This window comes from Siphateles boraxobius, unplaced genomic scaffold (assembly GCF_051911475.1).
Source record: "Siphateles boraxobius isolate OS27281-9 unplaced genomic scaffold, OSU_SipBor_1 9, whole genome shotgun sequence".
In the NCBI taxonomy this organism is placed as follows: Eukaryota; Metazoa; Chordata; class Actinopteri; order Cypriniformes; family Leuciscidae; genus Siphateles; species Siphateles boraxobius.
The window spans coordinates 16,074,119-16,101,179 of NW_027509219.1; the positions used below are offsets into that span (position 1 = coordinate 16,074,119).

General features: G+C 38.7%; 1 protein-coding gene across 16 annotated transcripts in view; it reads left to right on the forward strand.

The window, feature by feature from the left end:
- The window catches only part of pbx3b (pre-B-cell leukemia homeobox 3b), a 96,876-nt gene extending 73,026 nt beyond the window's left edge, over window positions 1–23,850 (forward strand). For 8 of the 16 annotated variants that reach the window (XM_077222847.1, XM_077222848.1, XM_077222850.1 and 5 more), the window contains 9 exons: window positions 4,139–4,380; window positions 7,179–7,369; window positions 8,972–9,107; window positions 10,982–11,011; window positions 14,140–14,305; window positions 14,873–14,950; window positions 15,374–15,486; window positions 16,434–16,523; window positions 22,167–23,850. In XM_077222847.1, coding sequence (XP_077078962.1) covers window positions 4,139–4,380; window positions 7,179–7,369; window positions 8,972–9,107; window positions 10,982–11,011; window positions 14,140–14,305; window positions 14,873–14,950; window positions 15,374–15,486; window positions 16,434–16,523; window positions 22,167–22,259 — 1,139 coding nt within the window. In that variant the 3' untranslated portion in view covers window positions 22,260–23,850. The remainder of the gene's footprint in view (window positions 1–4,138; window positions 4,381–7,178; window positions 7,370–8,971; window positions 9,108–10,981; window positions 11,012–14,139; window positions 14,306–14,872; window positions 14,951–15,373; window positions 15,487–16,433; window positions 16,524–22,166) is intronic. The other 8 variants (XM_077222851.1, XM_077222852.1, XM_077222861.1 and 5 more) reach the window with 5 other exon arrangements.
- Window positions 23,851–27,061: the final 3,211 nt, after the last annotated feature.

The window sequence follows — 27,061 nt, forward strand, 5'->3', positions numbered from 1 at the left end:
TAATATACAGTGCGAGACAAGCAGCTCTTTATGGCCTCAGATTATTTGGTTTGAATGAAAGTGCTGATTTATGTCTGTTTAAGTGAAAAGCTCTGTAAATTCCCTCAGCTGCGTTTCCTGTTCTGGTCCTTCAGGAGCGACTGAGCGGAATGGTAGTGACAACTGAGGCTGGTGTGGAAATGTGTCAGTTTGTGGTATATTTAATATACCTGACAGAATCGTGAAAATAAACCAACTTCAAAAAACTAAGCCTTTACCTCCTCTAACGTAACACAAATCAAATGCAAACCCAAACATATCCATACTTTCATATACTATAGTGAGACCGCAAATCATCGCATCATCTGGAAAGAATCATGCTTCTTAAAAAAAAAAGAAGCCATATTTGTGTACAAACGTCTGATAAACATCTGAAACCGCAGACAACATCTGCTGTCATTCTAACATCCGACGAGGAACATTTCGGCTTATCCAGATGAAAACGTACACATCAAATCAGGCTTGTATTATAGTAACTGATAATAACATTTTAAAAATCTTAAACTTTTTTTTTATTTCAGCTAGTTGCCAAAGCAACATTTCTCGTTTTCTTGATGTACTAAAATAACAAACAATTGAAAGAAAAAAAAAGAAAAACCATGGACAGAAAACACTCTGCAAAATTACTAAAAGTTTAACTAAAATCAAAATGAAAATATAAAAAACAAACTAATTCAAATTTGACCAGAAACTTACTACTATTAACTTGATGTACTAAAATATCAACACAAATCAATAAAAACTGTATAGATGTATTTAAAAAAAAAACGAATAAAAATGACAAACGTACAAAATTACTAAAACTTTAACTAAAATGAAATAAAAAAAAAAAAATATATATATATATATATAAGAAATAATTCAAAATATTAATATAGGATCAACTTGATGTACTAAAAAAAACTAAAATAAAAATGTAAATAAAATCAATCAATAAAGATATATATATATATTATATATATAATATATATATAATAAAGCCTAATAAAAATGACAAAAACACAATGAAATTACTAAAACTAACAAACAAACAAAAAGATAGTGATGTAGAGTGTTGTGATGTAGATGTAATATAGTGATTCTGATTGGTTGTGTGTGTGTGTGTGTGTGTGTGTGTGTGTGTGTGTGTGTGTGTGTGTGTGTGTGTGTGTGTGTGTGTGTGTGTGTGTGTGTGTGTGTGTGTGTGTGTGTGTGTGTGTGTGTGTGTCTGCTCTTGGAGTCAGTGGAGCAGGGTCATATTGTCCCTGGTGTGGCCTTGGCTCTACACGCTGACACTGCATTGTCCAGCACGGCCAGCTGAGCGTCTCACACAAATGACCTCATTCATCCTCTGCCTCTCACACCATTACACCCCATGGCCTAATATCAACAGCACATACATGCACTAACACCTGATCAATACCGCATGGGCCACGCAGCTCCTCCATCCGCAGCCTGGGCTGAAGATGCCGCTCTTTAGATTTCTTGTGTTAGCTGAGTAAATGGTCTCTTCAAAATGACAGCATCTTGTCTTTGTTTATTTACAAAGTGGGTTAGCTAGAGTGTCCGTGTTCGGTAGGGGTTTGTTTGTACTGTTGGTTTGCTCGCTGTTGATGGATAGTAGCTTTTTTTGTGTGTGCGTTTGTGCTTTATGGGAGCGAGTCTTGAAGTCTGTTTACAAAACCATAAAACGAATGTGTTAATATTTGTTTATGTTGTAATGTGCACAGGAATTGGAAGCGACTGTAGCGTTGCAAATGTATGGACCTTTAGTCAATTATGTTAGTGTGTATATATGTATTCAAACTTTTTTTGAGTCTGAACCACATACAGTAAATGAACTGGGTAGTTTTCCCCCCCTCACTATACTGTTCTTTTATTTGTAAACTACCCAAATTAAAATAAATATCTGAATATCTTTAAACGGTTTGGCCATCAAGAATACGTGTGTGTGTGTGTGTGTGTGTGTGTGTGTGTGTGTGTGTGCGTGTGCGTGTGCGTGTGCGTGTGCGTGTGCGTGTGCGTGTGCGTGTGCGTGTGCGTGTGCGTGTGTGTGTGTGTGTGTATGTGTGTGTGTGTGTGCGTTTGTGTGTGTGTGTGTTTGTGAGAGAGAGAGAGAGAGAGAGAGAGAGAGAGACAGAGAGGCTTAGCTGGTTGCCAGGCTTCCACAGTGCAATAATAAACTCCGTAATCTCCTCATTTAGGATTCAGCATCTCACAGTATCTTAATGAAGCCTGTAATGAAGCTCTCAGAAACTCTCAAAACCCCCAAATCACCCACTAGTTAAACCGTCCAAAATATCCAGACCAAACACAGCATACACATTCTCGTCTTAGTCCTACATTCATGGTGATTCTTCACCCCCTGACTTATTGTATGCTAATAGTATGTTCATTTCTATTCAGGTTTAATGGTTAATGTTGTTGTATTACTTTTTTTTTTTTAAGTCTGACTTTTTAAACTGCATAATGCATGGCGTGCCAGTACAGGTGCACATTCTTATGTGTTTAATGAAAGCTAATTAGGATCCACTGAAATATTTTTTACTCTGAAGTGTGTATCGATGGACTTTTTGCATTCCCAAAGTTATATATTATTTAAAAGGTCAAATAAAATGTCAGAGAACTGTGATCTGGCCGGCTCTAGATACAAAGAATGTTGCTCCTTCTGGTTAACATCACTACTACTATGAAAGTAGAATTCGGGATGTGTCCAAATAACAAAGACTGAAGGCCGCAGCTTTCTTCATATTCTTCTTCTTAAAGGCACCATTACAAATACCTGTTAAGATTAAATCTTTTGATTAAAATCTTTCACTAAAAGAACTTTTTCTGCTTCATTATTCTCCCATATGAATGGAATTCATTATGCAAACACACAGAGAGAGGCAAGCATGATGAGGAAGTTTGTAATCAATCTTAATGGCTTTTTACTGCTCTGAGGTTCATTATGAATATCAGGCAAACACAATGAGCTATCTTTCACCCTCATATCGATTGCTATGCAAATTTACATACATTTCAAGCAGCCTTGCCTCTGCGGAGAGCAGAACCGAGGTTGTATAATAAAACAGTTTGTTAACAACAAAATATAACGGCACTTGTGAGAACACTTTCTGCTCATTATTACGCCGTACTCGTGATTTCGGACAAGCAGGCGAGCGCGCTGAGACACGTGTACATGCATGCCTTTCTGTTTAGCATCGCCTCAGCATGGAGAGGTGCCATCATGCTGTTGAGTGTGTGTCAGTCGGTGAGTGTCCCTGTCATGTATGGCTGTGAGTACACACACCGTGTGTGCAGTGTGCTGTGAAAATTCGAGAAGGCAGCACTGCAAAACAGAGGAAAAACAAATTCGTACCTACGGGCCTTTTCAGCACTCTCTCCATACCCCCAGCACCCTGATCCGTCTCACTTTAACTCAAGCATAGTGATGGGTCGGAATGGACGACGTATTTTTTCTCTAATACAGTCTGGAGTTATTTTCGCCTGTTGTGACAGATAGTGGTATTTGCTGCCAGACAGAGGCTTGATTGCAGAGCTCACAACCCGTGTGATAGTACGTCAGTGATTAACGCCTGTATGGAATTCAATCATTCGGCAATAATTAATTCACTCTTTCATCATTGAGCTCATGAGGGCAGCAGACAGGCACAAGCGAGGCAAATATGTCTTTACATTATCTCTGCTTTTTCAAGAGCACCAAGAACGTGTTGCTGGACGGTTGTCGCGTCATGTGACAGTGTAGTATCCATTGCATTCCTTTACAAAAATAGTTTTTTCAAGGGTTATAGTGATCATGTGCTTAAGGGGATTTAAGCCAAAAATGCAAAAACTCATTATTTGTTGTTCCAAACCTCTATGGCTTTTAAACGTGTCAATAGGGTCCAATGGTGTTTTGGGCCCGACTGACTTTAAATCGATGAACAAAAACATTCGTTAAAATCTAGTATTTTGTTTTCCACAGAAAAAAGAAAGTTACACCTCTTTATGATAAATTGATTTAAGAATATATATATATATATATATATATATATATATATATATATGTAAAAAAGCCATTGTGGTCTCACTTCTACCTCGTCATGTCACTGACCAGTCTCTTGTTTTTGTTTATCAGGTCTAAGTATCCGCGGGGCTCAGGAAGAGGACCCACCCGATCCACAGCTGATGCGTCTTGACAACATGCTTCTGGCGGAGGGTGTGTCAGGACCGGAGAAGGGCGGAGGATCGGCGGCGGCGGCAGCGGCGGCGGCAGCGGCCGGCAGTCCCACTGACAACTCCATTGAGCACTCTGACTACAGGGCCAAACTCTCCCAGATCAGACAGATCTATCACACCGAGCTGGAGAAATATGAACAGGTGAATGTCAGTACACACTATAGATCAATAAGGCATTAATAGCTTGCAATGTATATTTTCTTTCTGAAGGTCCTGTATGACTTCTCTATAAGTTTCTCAAAAAAAAAAATTCATTTTCATATAATAGTTCATGTACATATAACTAAAGCCTAAAACCTTGTCAGCCTTGTAAGCACTGAAAACAGCTATCTAGTTGTTACGAAGCCCAATCTGATTGTATGGTACAGAGCTAAGAATAATACAAAAGGACTTTTTATCTGCCTTCACACATTTGCATTGATCCTATGAGTGTGAATAATCCCAGCTTGCTGTTCTGTCTGAATAGATGTTTTCCACTGAAGCTTAATGACAGGTTTAAATGGAGACCTAAGGCCTTCATCTGAACTGAAGGTGTCAGAGGTCTAAACCTGAGCAAGCATTTTGCATTTTACAGTCCTGTCTATCATGATTACGACTGAGAGCAGATGTGATTTATGGTGGTATTCAGGCATTAGGACATCTTCAACTTACCTGACCCCTGAACAGCGGTAGTCTAGACATCCTCTTATAAATATTGAGCAGATGCTTTTAGTTACAGTGTGGAGAGCAGCCTCTGATTGCATAGTGCATTTGAGAGTGTCGCTATGCAGGACTGGCTGCTTCATTGAGGTCATGTATTGATTCTTTAATGGAGCTGACATTAATTTTTGATTCAGCGCTTTAGTTATTTTCCTCATAATCAAGGGCAAGTTGAACGATGGCCTTTCAATCTTTTTTTTTTTTTTTTGATATACGATATAGTTAACATGCTGGATGTTTTGAAGAGAAATCTAGAAAAATTTAAGTAATAGCTGTATAAATATTCTGTTGTCCCTGGGTCAATGACATGATGCTCATTTTGCCCAGATCTATCCTTTTTTTTAAATGATTCACATAGGGTTGCCAAAAGTAACCAAGTACCAAGTCGGTACTGAAATTTTGAAAATATGACGATACCAGCATTTCTGTACTACCGGTAGTCAAGTCAAGTCACCTTAATTTATATAGTGCTTTTTACAATACAGATTGTTTCAAAGCCACTTTACAGTGAAGCAGCTACGGGTAGTATAGAGTACCGGAAATATTCGGTTCCCCTCTGACAGGCGCGTGCTTTCAGTCGTTCCCGTGTTTATCTAAGCGTAGTAAGCGCAGTGTTTCAGACTAACTGACCACAAAAAGACTATTTAAATATGAATCCTGGATGTTCTGCGCATCTCTGTGTGAATGGTGCAGACGTGCGGTTTTAATTACCACACACACAGACACGCACTGAAGCACGTGTGGCGTTCGCTGTGTTATCAGCCTCTTTCACCTCACTATATGAGGACATGAATGCATGAACTAACTTCATCTCCAGAGCTGCTCTGGGTCTGATTCACTTCATGAGCATTTTACTGTTTCATATGAGAAAAAAACTATCTTCATATCATACACCCACAGAAACTCAAAGGTCTACACAGCATCCCGTCAAAATAAAAGTTTGGTTTAACTTGAAGAAATTGACAGAAAGATAACCCTAACAGCATGTTGCCTTAAAATATTTATGCATTATTTACTTATAATGATTTCCATCATAAATAATAAATTAATTTAATTTAATATTTTTTTCAAATAGTTAAATAAAATAGTTAAATAGTTCCAACATATTTTGCTGTGGTACTGAAATTGGTACAAAGAACCGTAAAATTTTAATTATATTGGTACTGACTACTGGAATTTTGGTTTCATGACAACCCTTTTTGTACACCCATGTATTTATGTATGAATATCCAGGTATCTTATTGCTTTTTACTTGATAGTTACAGGCCATGACATTTTCATTTATTAAATTCAAACTTTTGTTTCAAACCATATACAGTAAAACCAACATATCTTTGTAAGAACTTGTGTTTTAGATTTTACTAGTTTTTCCTTTTCTTCATGGTGGACACTCTTTTTTGTCATTGACCCTACTACTGTTGTACGTTTCACAGAAAACAATTAAGAATGGTTGAGAGAACACTTTTATTTGTAAATAACAATCCTCTTAATATGATGGAAGTTGTTTAGCTGATGGCTTAGTCGGGCAATGGGCTCAATTAGTCCGATTAACTTGCAAGCGTTTAAAAAGGGAGCATGTGAATAAGGTTGCTCAACCCTTTCACCCAAAGTAAATGAATCTTTCTTAAGGGTGTTCCCCATTTTAATAATCTAAATGTAAATACTTAACAAATTTTACTCCGAGTAATGAGCTAAAGTGTGCACTACCTAAATTAGTTATTCTAATTAATCATGTATGAACCACTGCTTTAACAAAAAGCTGTTTAAATTCTATGGGGCTGGGCAAGTGCCAAATTGCAAATCGGCATTTGCATTCATAGATGACTTCACCTATTAAGCCGTTCAAGTCCTCAGCACCACTACAAACAGTATGGATAGTATTTTTTCCGTGCTTTCAAGAGCAGCAGCTTTGAACTTGCTTCAAAAATTGCTGATTGCTGCTCCAGAGAGCTTCAAACGAATGCAGTTGAACTGATGTGCTTCTTTTGCCGAATAACGTCAAAGAGCATTTCTGTCACTGTGCTGAGAGTATATAATGATTTTAAAAAGAGTGTCAATCTCTAGGATGTTTTTTGGGATGTTAGGTGAGAACATAATGACAGAATTGTATATTCAGAAATGATTTATTACATTTAGTCTCAGTAGCGTGTCCTAAAGACTTCAGAGTAATTTAGTTTTGCGTGATGCATTTTACACCTACTCCCTCTGTGTCCTCAGATCAAAAATGTCTTTCTCCACAGGCATGTAATGAGTTCACCACCCACGTCATGAACCTGTTGAGGGAGCAGTCTCGCACACGACCCATCTCGCCCAAAGAGATCGAGCGCATGGTCAGCATCATCCATCGCAAATTCAGCTCCATCCAAATGCAGCTTAAACAGAGCACCTGTGAGGCCGTCATGATCTTGAGGTCCCGCTTCCTCGATGCCAGGTTAGTATCTGTATGTGTGATTTGTCTACATTATATGACATGTAATTACAAATGATTCTCGGTTGTATCTGAAAGAATCCATCTTCTGCTATATGCAAGAAAGTGATGATTAGAGAATATGATTTCAAGTTAACCATGATGGCCCCAAATGTATTTAGGGTGTGGTCACATTTATTGTGTTTTGGGAAATTTTAGAGGTCAATCCAGTCATATTAATAGGAAATCTGTGCATTTGGACATTTCATGTGCAGGCAAAAAAAGTTCCTTACTCTGATTTTGCCCATAGTCTTAAAGAGACTTCTGTGTTAGCGGTGCTCCATGCATTGCTACACTGTAAGCAATGGACCATATTTGCCTGTGAAATGTAATCAAAATTTCACTAATTTGACTGCTGCTTCAAGCACACTTAAAAATGTATAAATGTAATTTCATTATATAACAAAATATCAAACCAAGTGATATTTATTTTAAAGAAAAATAGCTATTTGTTCAAAACAAGGACACAAAGTTGTTCAAAATGAGGATAGAAGATTCATAATTCCAATAAGAGGAACTTTGGATCAGTTATTTTACAGTAATGGCTTAGAAAGGTGAAGTTTGCTCTGAAAAAAATTGTCTACAGATGCCACTTTGATGTTTTGTTTAAATAATTCAGACATTTTTAAGTACAACTTAACATAATTGTCAAGGTGCCATTGTTTCTTGAGGTAGGAATAGTTTTCAGCATAATTTTGAGTTAATTTGACCCATAATCTGTGCAAACAGTGTTCAGGCACCTGTTATCAGTCGAGCACAATAACACATTCAACATTATTCAACCATTAGTGGTTGTGTGGTACTGCCAAGACAACGGTTGTAGAGCCTAGAGGCCATCCACTAAACACAGTCATACTAAGCACCTGAAAGCAGTTAAGAGTTTTATAGAGTGGAAATGAAGTCATTTGCATTTGGTGGGTAGGAGGTCATCGGCAGGTGGTCTAGATTACTGTAATCACAAACAGTTGGTAGAGGAGATCTGGAGAGGCATAGAGGGGAGAGAAATGATGCAGTGAACACGAGAAAAGAACAGATGAGGTCTCGAGGAGAACGCTCAAGTGAAGCGGAAGCACAATCATTTGGCCGGCCACTCGTGTGAAAGGCATTAAACAAGGCGAGAGAAAGAAGTCAGCGCTTAACTGTGGCGGGGTGGGTCGCAGTGAGTGGCGGTAAGTGCAACTCCATCAGGCCCTGCCCCTGTACTTGAGGAACAGTGTTCAGCTGGCCATGGCCTGATTTCCCTAATGTCCCAAGATACAGCTCTGACTGGGAATGCTTGAGCAACTCTAAACGCCCCCATCAGAGTGAAAGAAAGCACAAGAGAGGGAGAAAGAGAGAGGGAAAGCTCGCTGCTCTAAACACTGAACATTTCACGCTTCGCTTAGAGCTCAACCGATAACGTAACAACTCTCCATTTGTGTGTCTACATATGTATTCGGATAATAGCCTTCCTGACTTCATTTCCTGCCAGCAATTCAATATGAGTTTGGCCATCACACATGGTTTTATTTGAGTTTCTCTAATTGCCTTCCTCCACTTGTTTTCCCCCCGCTTGTCCAACGGCAGACGGAAACGGCGGAACTTCAGCAAGCAGGCGACCGAGATCCTGAACGAGTATTTTTACTCACATCTTAGTAACCCTTACCCCAGTGAAGAGGCCAAAGAGGAGCTGGCTAAGAAGTGCAGCATAACAGTATCCCAGGTGAGACCACACCACCCATCCATGTAGCACATCCCCCATTTTTGTTGGATAGTCTGGAAAGAATTAATAATGACAGATCAAAGCCTGAAGACTTAAAGTCACCATGCCCAGGGTTTAATTACGTAAATCCAATGCCATCCCTGATTTAAAAAAAACAAAAAACATTTTAGAACAGTCTAAGCTATTTTACAGGTCTATCCTGGTCTTAGTTGATTTAGATGGTCCTTCAACCTGGCTAAGCTAGTCTTCAGGCTGGTCTAGCACAGGGATCTTAAACCCTGCTCTTGGAGACCCATAGAGTTTAGTTCCAACCTGCTCCAACACATATACCTCAAATTTTCAATTGATCCTGAAGACCTTGATTACATGGTTCATATGTTTGATTTAAGGGGCGGTCACACTACACTTTTCGTTCCATTGACTTCTGTTTATACACATACTAATGCAGGAGACAGGAAATGCTTTCCAAAATTCAAGTTTGGTGAATTCTACTCTGCGAATTCGTATCACGTGAAGACATGTGACCAATAGAAGACTGATATGATAGAAGACTGAACTCTTAGCTCATTTAAAAGCAAACTTTAAATCTGCAGGATTGAAGAGTTGCAGTAAAGTGGAGTAGACTGCATATTGTTTACATTTTGGATGTATAATATGTTGAATTGTGTTTTTGTTTTTTTAAATGCTACAGAGTGTGACATCAAATGACCGCTGCAGTGACTATAGACATTTTGCTCAAAGTCTAGTGTATCTACAACTTAATGTTGGAGCTAAACTCTGAAGGACAGTGGGTCTCCAGGAGCAGGGCTGAAGACCCCTGGTCTAGCTGGTCTCCCATCCTGGCTAAGGTGGTGCTCAGCTGCTTTACATGGTTGGCCAGTTGGTCTACTAGCCTGACCAGCTGAAAAGTTCCCAAGACCCCTCTAAAATCAGCAGATTAGCTTGACAGGCTTTGAGACCATCAAACTATCTTAGGCTATTTTAAGCTGTTTTTTTTTCCAGCCAGTAGTACAATAATCTAGGTTAACAGCAGATAATTGGCAAGGTTAGGTCAGATGAGGCAAACAAAGGCCCTGTCTCAAATGGTGCACTTATTGTGGATCTAAGGTCTCTTGACCTTTGCTCGTATGGTGTCCAGTTTGTCATTTTAGGTTTCCAAACCTACCCATGCACCCACTTTGCAGCAGCTATGCATCCTTGAATGTTACCCAGCAGCCCATGCGGCAAAGTATGGACTCGGAGGAAGATCGCGAGGGCAATGGGTGCCATTTGGGACAGGGCCAAGATTGATCACACCAGAAAGGCTCTTCAGCATACTGTCTCTCATTGTCCTCTTCTTTTCTCTCGTCACTGTCTAGCATGCATACCTGTTTGCTCTAACACATCAGTCTGATACTTCCACTGAGCTGAGTCTCATGCAGGGCCTGAAGACACAGCGTGTACCCTGTTGTGGAAGGATGCCACAGTTTGTGGTGATCTGTGTCAGTCATTGTGTTTTAGAGTAAATGTGTGTGTATGTGAGTGTATGTGTGTAAGAGAGAAAAAAGAGGGACAAAACTTTTAGTCGCACAGTGTGATTCATTATTGCAAAGCAATTAAGAGTATAGTGTTTTCCCACTCTAATAGTGAAATTCAGAATCCACCTGAAGGCAAGAGTACCCACCCACACCCATCTCCCCACAGACAAAACTCTTTTCCTTTTTTCAAATTGTCACAGAGGTGGTCAAGGAAAATGTGTACTGTTAACCTATTGGTCTTAGAGCATATTTGCATACTCTGTGATGTAATAAATGTTTATTTTTCTCTGTGGGGAGGGGCTTATGGAGGGTTGTTCAGAGTCAGATCCTGTAAAAGCCATTCTTTTTTGCCTTCAGGGGGTGGGAACCACCATCACAGTGGCACAGGTATGTCATGACTTCTGCTCCACTTTTTTTGTGCCATTTGTTTTACGTTATTGTTGATTTTTCCTTTATTCTGTCACCCCTTTATGTGTGTTCAACAATACCTTAGAACATGTTTAGATATACTCAGCACTCTGTTCACCAAAAGTCTACCTTTTTCTGCACTTAGTGACAAACAATCTGCACACTGAACAAGTGTCGAATGGGACTGTATTTGGAGTGCTCAGTAATCAAACTAAATATCAGACAGTATTTATGTAATATAAATATGTTTACACCCCCCTCACTCTTCCCTAGAGTTATTTCACTCGATTGTCAAACTTCTAAAACTATGTGTCCCTTTGGATTGTGTTATGTCTTGTCATTGTATATTTTGACATTTCTGTGATAGACATTTACCCCACATCGTATTTAATAAGTGTGTTCTGCATATGTTCAGGAACTTAACCTTTTTTATATATATTTGGAAATATATTTCATTAAATTTATAATATGCTGGATTTTGTTTTTCAATCTTAGTGTTAAAGATTATATTTTTAATTAAAAAAATAGGAAAAAATTTTGCGGTTTGTTTAAAAAAAAAGTATATATATATAGTATACATATTTACATATCTAAGGTAGTAAGATTATTTTCACTCTTGTAACACATTCTAGAACATGAGCATCCCAGAGACTGCCTGCTTTGCCTTTTTCCTTGTATCTGAGACATATGCTGATTAGAAGTGATGTGTGGTGTTAATGGTATTGTTGATGAAATTTAGTCGCCTTTATCAGGCACCACTTCACTCAGTGCACAGAATCAACCTCATTATCTGGGCACGATCTGTGTGCATGTGTGATGTTCTGCCTTCTAAATGAGCACCATGGCATACTGGGTCACATGATGCTTCTTTTTGTTTTTTTAAAGAGTTTTCATAACTACTGATTTTAGGCACTGAGTCTAGAGGGGATAACATGCACCCTGCAAATGAGCGAGCACAAAGTTTGGTGCCCATCACCCAATTAAGTGCTGTTCTTCCGCTTCGATCTTCCTGTGGTTCAAACGAACGACACTTATCAATATTTCAGCTCATTATAAATGTAGCAGAGCTCTGCATTAATAGTTAACACATTAACCTGAGGCAGACCGCTTCATTATTGATAATATCAGCAGCCCTGGCCACTGCAACCGCCAATGACAGGAAGTGTGTGTGTGTGTGTGTGTGTGTGTGTGTGTGTGTGTGTGTGTGTGTGTGTGTGTGTGTGTGTGTGTGTGTGTGTGTGTGTGTGTGTGTGTGTGTGTGTGTGTGTGTGTGTGTGTGATGAAGCCAGAAGTCTGAGTCTCCATTTAAGCTCCACTCTCAGCAAGAGAAGCAGTATAAATCGGGAGGTATTGAGACCTGGGTAAGATCATCCATCCCATTTCAGTGACACTAGTGGTGTATTGACCCAAGCTTGGGGAGGGAGTAGTGGTGAATTATTTACTACACCCACACAGGCTTTCCTCTCCATTGGTTTAAAGCAAATAAACCAGGTATTGGGTTCCAGGCATAGAAGTCTACTACATTTCCAGTCTAGGGTGTTCTCGCATAAATATGAAGACCACATATGAAGTGAGGCAAATATTAGTATTTAAAAAAATGTGTCTAGTGAAAAAAAAAAAATAATAATAATAATGTATGAAACCAGTATGAATACAAAGATTACATTTGAGAGTTACTGTACTAGATTTTTTAAAGAAATTCTTATTTTAACCTCTCGGATATCCTTATTTGTTATTGACAAAAAAAATACAGCAAAAGAGAGAACAACCATTTAAATGAGTTATGTGTTGTTGTTTTTTTTTTTTAAATATGAAACGTTAGGGTTAGGAAGAGCTAAAGGAAAAGTTTAAGGAGACTCTGCATGCCTTTATTCCATGGCCTTAAACTGCTTCATAAGCAGGTTAAGTAAAAAGGATGACGGCTAGTGCTTTCATTGCTTCCAATTAAACCTTGCTTGTTAGTTTAACCTCTAGGTAAACCCATCAAACAATTGATGTTAAGGCAAAAGCCTGCCAACGGTGGTGGCTTCAGCTGAATGGTCATTAATTTTAATTGCCTAGATATTAAAGATTTAGAAGCGCAGAGGCATGGTGGGGGTAGAAATGATCTGATGTCATGTAAATTCAGCGGCTGTAGCATAGTGTGGCTCGGGCTGCTGGAGATATTAAAATGGAAGCAGAGAGGTGGAAATTAAATAAAGCATCATTAAGGGGCTGAGGCTCTCTGGTCCTCCAGTCCAGCCAGAGCTGGAATAAGGCAGGAGAGATCGCCACGGCGACAGGCCACCGTAATTTATAGGGCTATTAAGAAACAACCCTTAATCTCTTTATTATTCCACAATTATGCAGTGCTAGCATTTGCACATCTACCACCCCCCATGTGACCCAGATCATATTGTTTTCTGGCTGCTGTTTTTAGTAGAATTAGCATTATTGTAATTATTAATGTATTGGGTTGAGGCGGTGTGGCTGCTTTTAGGTGTACTATGTGAGTTGTGGTTATTATGTCTATTATTTGTCTTCAGGCAAGAGCACAAAAGTGGTTTTATGCAAAAGAAAAGAACATTAGTGTTATTAAGATGCATAAAAGCCTTGCCTTTGAAATCAAGGCAACGAATGTTTCCAAGTTACCTTTAAAGAAAGCTAGTAAAAGTAAAAACAAGAGAAAGATGTTAAAACAATTATTGAGAATGTTTTTATTTATTAAATGGGGTCAAGGACAAGAACAAACGATTTTTAGCAAGATCTCAGCTTGCCTTACAAGGAAAGTTTGGCATTAGCCACCTGATCCCATAAGCACAATACTGATCCTAATTTTACCACAAGACGAGCAGCCCCATGTGTGTTGGTTTTGTCTAGAGACAAACAGAGAGCATGTCACGCCTCCATCCGCAATAACGCACAAGCCCTGTCTGATAATCGCTTAATTAGTCTGCATGCCCAGCGGATATTACTGTGGGAGGCTGGGGACTGTGGACTTGATGGACCCAAACATGACATCTTGAAACAATCACTCTGCTCAGTGCACAGTGCCTCGTCTGCATTGACGTCTGACACCCCTTCCTCTTTTTCCCCCTCTTTTTTTGCTTTTTTGATCTTTCCCTCAGGTATCCAACTGGTTCGGCAACAAGAGGATCCGCTACAAAAAAAACATTGGCAAGTTCCAGGAGGAGGCCAACCTGTACGCCGCTAAGACAGCCGTGACTGCCGCGCACGCAGCAGCTGCCGCCGTCCAGAATAGTCAGACCAACTCACCCACCACACCTAACTCTGGTAAGCTTGCATCGATCCCGGACGAGCCCCCAAAAACCGACCAGCTGTACCCTATCTCAGCTTGGTCCCTTCTGAACTTCTGCTCCCCCTGGCACGCTGGTTGGCTGCTGTGACAGTGAGAGGTCCCAGCCTGGGGGATAAGCATCACTCTCCTGCCTCTGAGACTATACATGCTGAACGAGACGAGTAAAGTCAAGCAGAAACTGTGTGAGCGGGTTCCACATGCTGAATATGTTTTAAGTATTGAAGGGTGGGAGGGTGGTGGTGTTGGTGGAAATAGAAGAGATAATCCTCACCCACTGTACTCCCTTCTTATCCATAAATCTGACAGTGTTGCCCCTGTTGTGAATTTATAGAAATATCTTGCTCGGAGCATGTTACACTCTTAAAGAAATGTACAGTATGGAATAATAATCAATATTTGATTAGCAGAATGATACAGTGTTTCTTAAACTGATGCTCTTCAGACATAATAAGCAGAATATTTGACTGTGATATGGACATAGCATCACCCTGAGGAGTTGTGGGTAAGCAATTTTTAAGGGGTCCCCTTTTTCTTGCACCCAGGATTCCAGATGAAAGATGAAGAATTTCAGCTGGACTCTGCAGAGAACAAAAACACTCTATTAACCAACATGTTCACTGGTACTGGCCTTTTCCATAAGCTTCTTATTGTCCTTCTTTTCATTGGCATATAATCCCCCGTATGAACTAGTCCACTAGAGTAGGAGTAGGTGTGAACCCCCGTGGAAAACTTAGACTTCCAATTCCATATACCATCTCTGTCCTTTTTGTGACCCCCCCCCTTGTTTTAGCATTTTTGGTGACCCCCAAGTGCCCTTGTAGAGATGTATTGCAACCTAGCCGCCATCACCATACCTATCCTTTCATTTCTCCCTTGTTTCTTTTGCTTTCCTTTGTTGCTTGCTTTCTGAGCATCACTTCCTAGCGTGGTGTGTGGTGCGCGTATGTCCTTGTACACATTGTGTGTATGTGTGAGTCTGTGATAGCCTCTCTTTCTCTTTCTCATCCTCTCGTTATTCAGCTCCTTACATCTTTCCTTTCTAGGTTCGTCAGGTTCTTTTAACCTCCCAAACTCGGGGGACATGTTCATGAGCATGCAGAATCTGAATGGGGATTCTTACCAAGGGGCACAAGTCGGAGCCAATGTGCAGTCACAGGTAGGCGCTACGCACAGGAACTGGGGCTGTGAACCAGAGCAGACCTGTCAGCTAGCCTACCATCCACATTAAAAACTCAACCCCCTCCCCCTCAACATATAGACAGTGATAAAGATTTGATCAACCCCCTTAACAATTAGTCTAATTATAGTCATGGAAGATTAATAAATAGTCTGGACATGGATGGATCCTTTACATTTCCAGTCTAGACCCCCAACCAAATTACCATAACACAGCCCATAAGAGGTCCTTCTGAATAGAAATTCATTATTTACAGCAGTATGCTAGTATATTGATCCTGGAACAGACCCCATATTGTAGTTGATGTTGTGAATGCATTTGGCTCTGACTTGAGCTCTTGGGTTGGTATTGGTTGTATGGTACTGTTCTTTCCTCCAAACCTCTATATCCTTTTCTGTCCCCTGTTCATTATGATTATCCCCATTTTTCCATGTTCACATAAGCTCATTTCATTCTCATGTTAAAAGACACATTTTGAAGGAGAGGGAAATAGAGAAGTTAATGTGTTTTGAAGATTTATCAGATTCTCGATATTTGCTCATGCTCTGTTACTGTGTTGTCACATACCGTATTCTCCTCGAACTGTTGTCATGTGCGAATACAATTGTGTTTTGTAGCAAATTCCAAATCAAAATGATTCCCTTGTTATTATGTTTCAGGCTTGGAAATAAAGTAATCATAGCCAGACAGCAATAGAGAGGGGAAACGCATATGTTGTCCTAAATGTTGCATTAAACCACGTGTATCCCATTTATCTGCATATTCCATTTAGAATGATTCATTTAGTAAACAAAAAAGCCGTCAAATTTTCGTTTAAACACCATTGCCTTTGTCTGTTTTAGCCATACATCACTGTGTTGATGTTTGCATGCGTTCCTGAAACACAGAATGTTGACAAGCTTGACTTCCTGTTGTGTGCTCTGCAGGTGGATACCCTGCGCCATGTTATCAGTCAGACGGCAGGATACAATGATGCCCTGGGGGGGAATCCGATGTATAGTCCACATGGCTTGAATGTAAGTACAGTCACAGTCAGTATAAAAATGTATAAGTTGTAAGTTGTAAAATGCAAAACGTATGTTTTTGTAACAATGTAAACGCGGTTCGATCTATTTATACAACTCTTAACTGTCACTTTTGATCAATTTAATGCATCCTTGCTGAATAAATCTTCAAAATATAACATGATGTTGCTATACTTTTGTTAAGAATTTGCTATGGTTTGTTTTTTAAACATAATTATGTGCTATGGATTGGAAGACATAAACAACAAAATCTTTAGCTTGGCATTTACTAAGAAATGCTGTTGTTAAACTTGTAACGTGCACTACATATAGTTATTATAACATAAATTAGAAGGATCAGACAGCAAGAAACCACTATAAATCCAAACTCCACAACAAACAGAGTGATGATTCAGAGGATGACATGAGTATCTATCCCATAATATGCATAAAGCGGAAAATATGGCAATTTTTAAAGCGGGAATAAATGCTTTGCTCAGTAAAAGCTCAAGCGGCTGAAGTATTTGGGAGTGGTGTGAGGAAAATGAGATTCAGAAATATATTAAGTCAGTTTGTTGCCTGTGTAAACAGTTCCTATTACAGTAACCTATAACGTGGTAAGATGAAAAGGCGTTTACTAGCACGTCTTGCCTCTGCTTGCCTGTTTTGCAATGCTTCAAAGAATTTGCAATATCCTTATCAACGTGATGAAATATGAAAGTATGATTGCCTGCAGCATTCTGCAGGCATGAATTTTATCTTCCTTGATGAGGTTTGATATGATGTGTTTTTTTTTTCCCACTATGCACTGCGTAATCTGAAACCATCAGAGTAAAGACTCATTTATTTGATGAGAGAGAGAGAAGTGTGAAATACAGACATTTATCTTCCTTGAGCTAAACACAGGTTTAGATGTTATATCTGTTCATAAATATATAAACTTAGATGTGTTAGCCTTAATCATAAAAAAAAAAAAAACTGCTGACTGACAAGCCTCTGTGGCTGCTGAGCTGATAAAATAGGAACTTTTAAACTTTTTCTGGCTTTGTAATACAATCAAATGAGCCAGTAAAACGTGTCTTAAAGAGTATTATTTATTCATAATAGAAAACAGCTTATTTATCGGTCCAAATGGTCCTTGTACATTATCAAAAAAGATAAATGAGCTTTCCAAGAGCTAAACAAATCACTTTCTATTGGGAAACAGATGCAATCAGATGGAGGAATAATTCGCAGTGAGGTAATTAATAGAGCATAGCTGTCATATGTGTATTTTCTGATGACTGTTAGAGCTCCATTTGCATGAATTAACTCTAGCAAAGCACACAACGATAAATGTCATAAGTCAAAACGTATGCCGGATTTTTCACAGCAGTGAGGCCCAAACGTGGCAGTGTATCTGTGGCTAATGCTGAGACGGCTGTGTGTCTGTGTGTGTGTGTGTGTGTGTGTGTGTGTGTGTGTGTGTGTGTGTGTGTGTGTGTGTGTGTGTGTGTGTGTGTGTGTGTGTGTGTGTGTGTGTGTGTGTGTGTGTCGAAGGCCTCTTTGGCCTGTAGCTGTGCAGATGAAGTGTCAGCCTCTCGCAGACTCAAAAGCCACACTTTCACACTCTCTCACTCTGGTCCACTGCTCAAGTCACTCTATCATTACAACAAGTGTGTGTGTGTGTGTGTGTGTGTGTGTGTGTGTGTGTGTGTGTGTGTGTGTGTGTGTGTGTGAGTGAGGCTGAATGCGAGTGATCCATGTCATCAGGGTACAGCAGACTTCCTTATAACGGTCGCGTTTCAGCATTAGTCCAGACATTGTGGCTGGAGGAGACCAGCACAATCTATTTATTGACCTGTTCCAGGAACTCTAAATCGGCAAAATCCTAATTCCGCCACTGAACAGTTCCCCATGCACAGGCACACACATCTCCCCATGATTTTTATAGAAACACAGACAGATTGTTCTGATAACCAAACACCTCATTAGTAAAATACGCAGTAGTTCTCAACAGTTTTTCTTCAGGATCCACATTTTACATGAAGTGTAACTCCATCAAACGAACATTGTATTAGATAACAAATTAATTATAACAAAATTATAATTTTTTACTTAAAGACAATGATTCACCATATTCGTGTTATTATTATTATTATTATTATAAGTTATTTTAATTGATTTAAATTAAGTCAATGAGTCACCATGTTCATTAATATTATTATAATTCATTATAATGTATTACCTTAAGCCAATGATTCACCATGTTTATTATTGTTTCATAATTTTGTATATTATATTAAGGCACTAATTTACCATGTTTATTTTTATAATTTATTATGTTTATTATATTAAGCCAATGATTCACTGTGTTTATTGTTAATGTACTTTATTTGATTATATTAAGCCGATTACTCACCATGTTTATTTTGCAATTTATTAGGTTTAACTAAGCCAGTTTTTACCATGTTTATCCTTATTGCAAATTTGCAAGTGAAGCTGTATTTGTAGTCTCACATTTTCTTTTTCCTTTTTATAGTTTTGTTTGTGATTTTTGAGAATGAGGGCATTTCCTCAGGTTGGCATCTGCTTAATTGTACACACTTTTACAAAATAAATACTGTAGCATTTGTTCTGATCCATTGCCTTTAATACCAAAAATCTTAAAATATTCTCCAAAACCCATGATAAAAGCACAAAAATTTGGTATTTTTTTCTGCGGCCCACAACCCAGATTTTCAGGTCGTGACCTACCGGTTGGGAACTATGGCTTACCTTAACTATCTGTTGTGGTGATATGGAGAAAGAGAGGTAGAATTAGTTGGGGGATTTACGTGTTATTTTGTAGGGAAAATATCCAGCAAAGGCTAGTCTCCGATGAGAGCCGAGCGATTGAATCAGAAGCACTCAGGCGAGCAGGGTGGAGGAAAGGCCTGCACCGTCACTTCCACTCAGCATCCTTCGAGCTTCCCCCCTCCCTGTCCCGGCCTCCCTCCCCTTGACTGACATCAAAATATGGAGCGACAAGCTGTCGGCCCACCGCTGAAATCTGATTAGACATTGATTTCAGCAATCGTTCCCATTGGCCACAACATTTATGCGAATTTGTTTTCTGAGAGCGAGGGAAGCAGGAACCGAGAGATAGGGAGAAGCCGATGTGGGTTTAACGTGGCAAGATGGCCGTCGGCATGTCAGACAGTAGATCAGAGGAGACACTCTCTCTTATTAATTTCTTAATACATTAGTATGCATGTGTATGCATGCTTCGCACGTACAAACCAGGATTAGGAACCACACTTCACTGCAAGCAGAGAAAACAAACACACCCGCAATTCTCGCCACACATGCTTCTGTGAATTTATGGATACTGGAAATTTATATTCTTTTACATAGCAAATTGCACAAGATTTATGGGATGTCTCATAGTACATATTAATACATATATATATATATATATATATATATATATACATTTACTGTATTTATATTAGATTATTTACAAAATGGCATATATATATTTTTTTTAATTTAAATTTACACACACACATTTATATATATATATATATATATATATATACAGGTCCTTCTCATAAAATTAGCATATAGTGATAAAGTTCATTATTTTCCATAATGTAATGATAAAAATTTAACTTTCATATATTTTAGATTCATTACACACCAACTGAAATATTTCAGGTCTTTTATTGTTTTAATACTGATGATTTTGGCATACAGCTCATGAAAACCCAAAATTCCTATCTCAAAAAATTAGCATATTTCATCCGACCAATAAAAGAAGTGTTTTTAATAAAAAAAAAGTCAACCTTCAAATAATTATGTTCAGTTATGCACTCAATACTTGGTCGGGAATCCTTTTGCAGAAATGACTGCTTCACTGCAGCGTGGCATGGAGGCAATCAGCCTGTGGCACTGCTGAGGTGTTATGGAGGCCCAGGATGCTTCGATAGCGGCCTTAAGCTCATCCAGAGTGTTGGGTCTTGCGTCTCTCAACTTTCTCTTCACAAAATCCCACAGATTCTCTATGGGGTTCAGGTCAGGAGAGTTGGCAGGCCAATTGAGCACAGTAATACCATGGTCAGTAACCCATTTACCAGTGGTTTTGGCACTGTGAGCAGGTGCTAGGTCATGCTGAAAAATGAAATCTTCATCTCCATTAAGCTTTGCAGCAGATGGAAGCATGAAGTGCTCCAAAATCTCCTGATAGCTAGCTGCATTGACCCTGCCCTTGATAAAACACAGTGGACCAACACCAGAAGCTGACATGGCACCCCAGACCATCACTGACTGTGGGTACTTGACACTGGACTTCAGGCATTTTGGCATTTCCTTCTCCCCAGTCTTCCTCCAGACTCTGGCACCTTGATTTCTGAATGACATGCAAAATTTGCTTTCATCCGAAAAAAGTACTTTGGAACACTGAGCAACAGTCCAGTGCTGCTTCTCTGTAGCCCAGGTCAGGCGCTTCTGCTGCTGTTTCTGGTTCAAAAGTGGCTTGACCTGGGGAATGCGTCACCTGTAGCCCATTTCCTGCACACGCCTGTGCACGGTGGCTCTGGATGTTTCTACTCCAGACTCAGTCCACTGCTTCCGCAGGTGCCCCAAGGTCTGGAATCGGTCCTTCTCCACAATCTTCCTCAGGGTCCGGTCACCTCTTCTCGTTGTGCAGCGTTTTTTGCCACACTTTTTCCTTCCCACAGACTTCCCACTGAGGTGCCTTGATACAGCACTCTGGGAACAGCCTATTTGTTCAGAAATTTCTTTCTGTGTCTTACCCTCTTCCTTGAGGTTGTCAATGATGGCCTTCTGGACAGCAGTCAGGTCGGCAGTCTTACCCATGATTGCGGTTTTGAGTAATGAAACAGGCTGGGAGTTTTTAAAAGCCTCAGGAATCTTTTGCAAGTGTTTAGAGTTAATTAGTTGATTCAGATGATTAGGTTAATAGCTCGTTTAGAGACCCTTTTCATGATATGCTAATTATTTGAGATAGGAATTTTGGGTTTTCATGAGCTGTATGCCAAAATCATCAGTATTAAAACAATAAAAGACCTGAAATATTTCAGTTGGTGTGCAATGAATCTAAAATATATGAAAGTTTAATTTTTATCATTACATTATGGAAAATAATGAACTTTATCACAATATGCTAATTTTTTGAGAAGAACCTGTATATGTTATATATATATATCAGTATTGGGGAAAGTTACTTTTAAAAGTAATGGATTACAATGTTGCATTACTTCCTAACGCAAGTAACTTTGGGTTAGTTACTTTTTTTATGGAGAGTAATGCGTTACATTACTTTTGTGTCACTTTTTCCCACGTGGGCTGGGCTTGCTTGTTCTGAATTTGGCAAAAGTAAAGGACCTTTCACACCAAAAGTGAAATGACACAGTAGAAGAATGTCCAACACTCTTACTTGAGCAAAAATAAAAATACAAAAAATAAACTCAATATTTCCTTATTAGTATGGTTAAATTGGATCATCAAAGGTCAACAGCAGAGACACTGAGGCAGTGAGATGAATTACTTAAAGTATATTTGTGTTATTTGAAATATCTCATTACTGCAGTTGGCATTTCAATGTTTTTATTCGTTTTCCGTTACCCCCAACAATATTAATAGCATTTCTTTTTTCCTGTGTTTTGTTTTTAGGGTAATGGGGGATGGCAGGATGCTACGACTCCATCCTCTGTGATCTCCCCTACAGAAGGCCCTGGTAGTGTGCACTCTGATACCTCGAACTGATCTCCTCATTGACACGGCCCCTTCTCAAGCTGTGGATAACCAATCACAGAACTACAAAACCACAGACTGACCAATCAGAGACACAGAATAAACTCTCACAGCTAATCCAGAAACATCCTAATGGAATCATCCACAGTGCTTTTCCACAGTGTTTTGGAAGCTGGACATTTCTTAGCCGTAACATCAGTCCACTGCAGTTTTTACTAACAATCTCTCCAATAATATTAAACCAATATGTTTATTTTATCATTTAAAGTGTACAAGCTCAAACTGTTTTTTTTTTATTTTAAATTACTGGTCATAACCCTTCTCCATTGTTCTAACCGACTGTCGGCAAAGCTTTAGTGCAGGAATACAACTGATACTTACAAAGGTATATTCATATGATGCTAACCGATGCATTTAACAGGGCTAAATGCTACAGAAGGCAGCTTGGGGAATTCATTGCTGATTTTATTTTATTTTATTTTGTATTAATGTCACACCTAGCAATGACCTTAACAAGTCCACCTACGAAAGGCAATCCACTCCATTTTGGGGGGTGATTTTTAAATGCCTGGCAATTTATGTCTTTTTTTAAAAACACAAAACGTTATCAATATTCAGTTCACTACAATTATTGAAGAAAGTGTAGAAGACTTAAAAAGGAAATATGGGTCATCTAGTCGGATGCTTTTCTGAAAATTTTTCATTCAAAAACATTCTTGTATATGACATAGCTTGAGAGTATTTATACATCTCACAAATAAATACTCAGCTTTATTACCTCATTGAAACTCATAGAAAACCAATAGATTTAAAACATTTCTTTAGCTTATAGTGCTCTCACTGACTACCTCTCAACAAAATCACCACCACCGCTTTTTGTCTATTACTTTCTGTCATTCTTTTTTTTTTTTTTTTTGTCTTTTTAAAAATACTTTTTTACTTTTGTTAGTTTGGATTGGTTCCATCTTGTAAGAAATTTGCTCTCTCTGTCTCTCGCTCTTTATGTAATCTAATGTATATTTTAACCTTCTAAGAAAACTAAGTTGCTTTGTTGCAACTTTTAAAAGAAAAAAAGAAAAAAAATGACCATAATATTAATAATACAGATAACACGGAGAGTATGGAGAGTACAGTGGCTGTTGGAGGGGAATTTTGTGCTGGATTTCGGGGGACGGAACAGGGAGGGGGAAATACGATCATAAAATTAACACCAAACAGTAAAACTGTTGTAAATACTGAAGAACATTTTGAATGTTGCTCATCTTGTTACTAATTCATGCAAAAAATAAATAAAAAATTAATAAATAAAAACCCATGATTAAAAAAAGAAAACCTGTAATGCATAGAGGTTTCAGTATTCAGAATTGTACATTTCAAACCCTGTGTGACAGGGTTCCAACTTTCTTTCTCTTTTTTTTTGTATCGTATGTGATTCTGAAACTGATAAAAAAAAAAAAGTCATACAAAATTTATTTGTGACAGTGGTTCTAATGTATTAAAAATGTTTCGTGTTTCTTTCTAACCAGACTACACCCTGGACTGAAAAGTCTTCCTTGTGGTAGTTATGTGTAATTTCAAACATGAATAAACGGTTTTCCTTTCATGACAGTTTTGATATTGCCTGGTTTGTTTTAATTGCACTTGAAGTGATGATATTAATAATAATAATATAATGTAAACAGATTGAAATAAATTGATTTAAAGTTATTACATTGGTTTACATACTTTAGTATTACACACATTAGCACAAACGTTACTTTTTATATGAAAACAACTGTACTTCTGTTATATGCATACACATGTGTATCCACGCACATATCAAAAAACAAGGTCTTGTTCATTTGCATGAATACCTCTTCATGCCAATTTCAACAAAGTGAAAAATTTATTCTCCTCCAACGCGCATGTATCAAATCAAGCACACACGCCGAACTAAACACAACACCCCATTTTGCTAACACGTAAGTGCTTGTGTCACATTACTTAGACAATCATACGCCAATATCTTAAATGCATTAGTGCACGTCTATGCAAACCACACATGCGCATGACAGAGCTTCTAAGAAGAATTGACAGTCCCCTCATAGAAAGCATGGTTCCCCCTGCAGGCTTGTTCTCTGTCAAAGAGAAAGAGAGGGATTTTAGCATAGCGAGGGCTGCTGGGGCCAAATGAATTATTTGGTTTGATAGGGATCCATGGAACAGCTTGTGAGAAGCTATTCCATGTGGCATGGCGACATGTGACAAGATTGCATTAATAGTACTAATTGTTGCCTGAGCCCTTTGACAAATGCAACTAAATTAATAGCTTCCTTTAATTGGCTTGTTTGTGAATTCGCACTTCAGCCAAAATCCTTTTTATTTTATTTTAACAAATAAACAGGATGTGATCTCTAGACAATGAGTCAAGATTGAGCTTCCTATGGGAGTCTGGAGAATTGATAAAGGCTAAAACGAAAAAGGAAAAAAGCTGAAAAACGGAACATATGCTAGCTCTTTTTTAAATAATAAATAATAGTGACAGTTTGGGATGATGTGGTGATAAGGCGTAGTGGTTGGTACACATTCCATAGGGTATGTAGCCGTATTCAAAGCGAGCGCTTTCCACTCTTCCATCTGTCTTGTTGTCGACAGACTCAAGTGCTTGGAGTACGTCAAAAACTGAACGCGCATCTATATACTGTATTCATTGTAGACAGCGTTAGTGATTATAATGGGTTCTATTTTCTTTTGGTGCGGCGTGACGCTCATATCCAATGTAAGCGAATGTCAGCCATTTAGCGACTGAATGCCAGTGGGCAGAGCATATGGTGCAATGATGCATAACTTTTCGTCAATGTCTTGCACTGGAGGCAGTCATATGCAAATATATTTGCTTGTGTGAATTCACAGATCAAACATCATCCTTATTTTTTACAATAAGAGCAAGTGCAGCCATTTTATACTCTTAAGCCGTTTCCTAACCAGATGCGGTTTAGAAAATGTTGCGTTTAAACCATCCTACATTTGATCTTATGATCATTCCTCCAATGTGTGTACATGTGATTCAAAGAACAAGCATATGCCAAAAAAAAAAAAAGTGTACGCCTCTTTTAATTCTTTCCCCGCCAGCATTTTTGAAAAAAGTTACCAACCACCGGCTGCATTTTTCATCATTTTCACAAAAGTTTCGTGGCCCCCAGAATATTTTGTTAACAAAAGAAAGAACAGATCTGAACAGAACAGAAAAAATAACTATTTTATTCTAGCTTCTTTTTTATCAACACTTGAATTGAAAAAGCAACATTTTGAGCAAAAAGCTGATAAAATCGTGTTTTTGTCAAAGACTATGTCTGGATGGGATTCAGAACAATAGAGGGTTTGCACCTTCATCACGATTTGGTCAGTTACCCGAATGTGCGGCCATATTGGAGATACTCGGATGAAAACAACATCATGGATTGCACTGCTTATGCAGTACTGAACACATTGTTAAACTAATTTATGATGTCTAAACTATGGAAAAAACACATGATGCTGCAAAATCATATAGAGAAGGACTTAAGCTGTAAGCAGGAAAGAGCGCGGAATTTTGACGAACAAAAGTTAATATGTGGTAAAGATCTGAACGAACTAGCGTCTCTAGCCCTTACTGCTATTCTTCCTTCTATTTCTTATCCCGACATAGGCTACATTCAGATTGTTAATCCAAAAAAAGCACATGAAATCCGTTTCAAGCTACATCCATATGTGGTTTGAAATCCTATTAGTTTTTTCCCGGTGCGACCGATTAGTACAGACTAAAACACGACCATTTTTCAGCAGCAATAATCAGCCAAATATGAGAGTCCATTCAGTTCAGGGGCATTGTTTACGTTCAGTGCCTCCAAAATGGCCGACTTCCGGATTGATGACGTGCAGTGAAAACCCTTTATATTCAAAACATAGATGGAGTAGATCAAGTCCATCAACACCCCAAAGCTTCACAGTCCTATAGCTCGTCCTGGGTCGACATTTCATTCGGTAACATTAGGCAGTTTTAATTTATATGCTGTTTGATGATAACGTTATTTAACATGTATAACATGTGTCTGCTAAGATTTCGCTTTTTTCCGCTTCTTCTTTGCCTGTGTTGCTTGGATCAGGAAATTCAGTAGGCTACTCTTTCAGAAGATACCTAATACCGCCCTAGCGTATAACAGTGAAAACACAGAAAGATGGAAATTTCCATCAATGGCGAGGAAGCGGAGTCTCACAAATGACGTAAATTTCCATCAAAGGCAGGGAAAGAGTTAAATCTATAAATCGCAAATGATCTTGAAATTGTGCGCAGCTAATTGGCCTTATAAACACCGCCTAAGCTTACCGCACGCATAAATACCGAATGTGTTTAATAAATTCGGCTCGAGAGTTTGGATTGGTTTGGAAGTAAGTGGATCAAAATGGCCATAATAACGGATATTCTCACCCTAAATCAATGGTAAAATATGCACACTAGATAATAGAGCAACAGTGCAGTGCAAATACTGACTTTCCCAAGACAACTTCATATTAGCTGAAAAAAGATAGAACCATTACCAAGCTCAGTGTAAGGTCATGCACTGGAGTTAATGTGCCACTTTCAACCTAAAGTAGTGCTTACTTAGACCAGGAGTTTTACAGCACTTTCTGTTCTGACTAATGACCTGATTGGCTTTGCAAGCAGAAAAATATATTATGGTACAAAGGGAAGAATGTCTATTGCTGGAAGAAACAGGACTAATCATTTTGCCATGAGAAATGACACACTCTTTTTTGATTATTTTACCACCAAAATGATCAGAAACTGTTTTCTG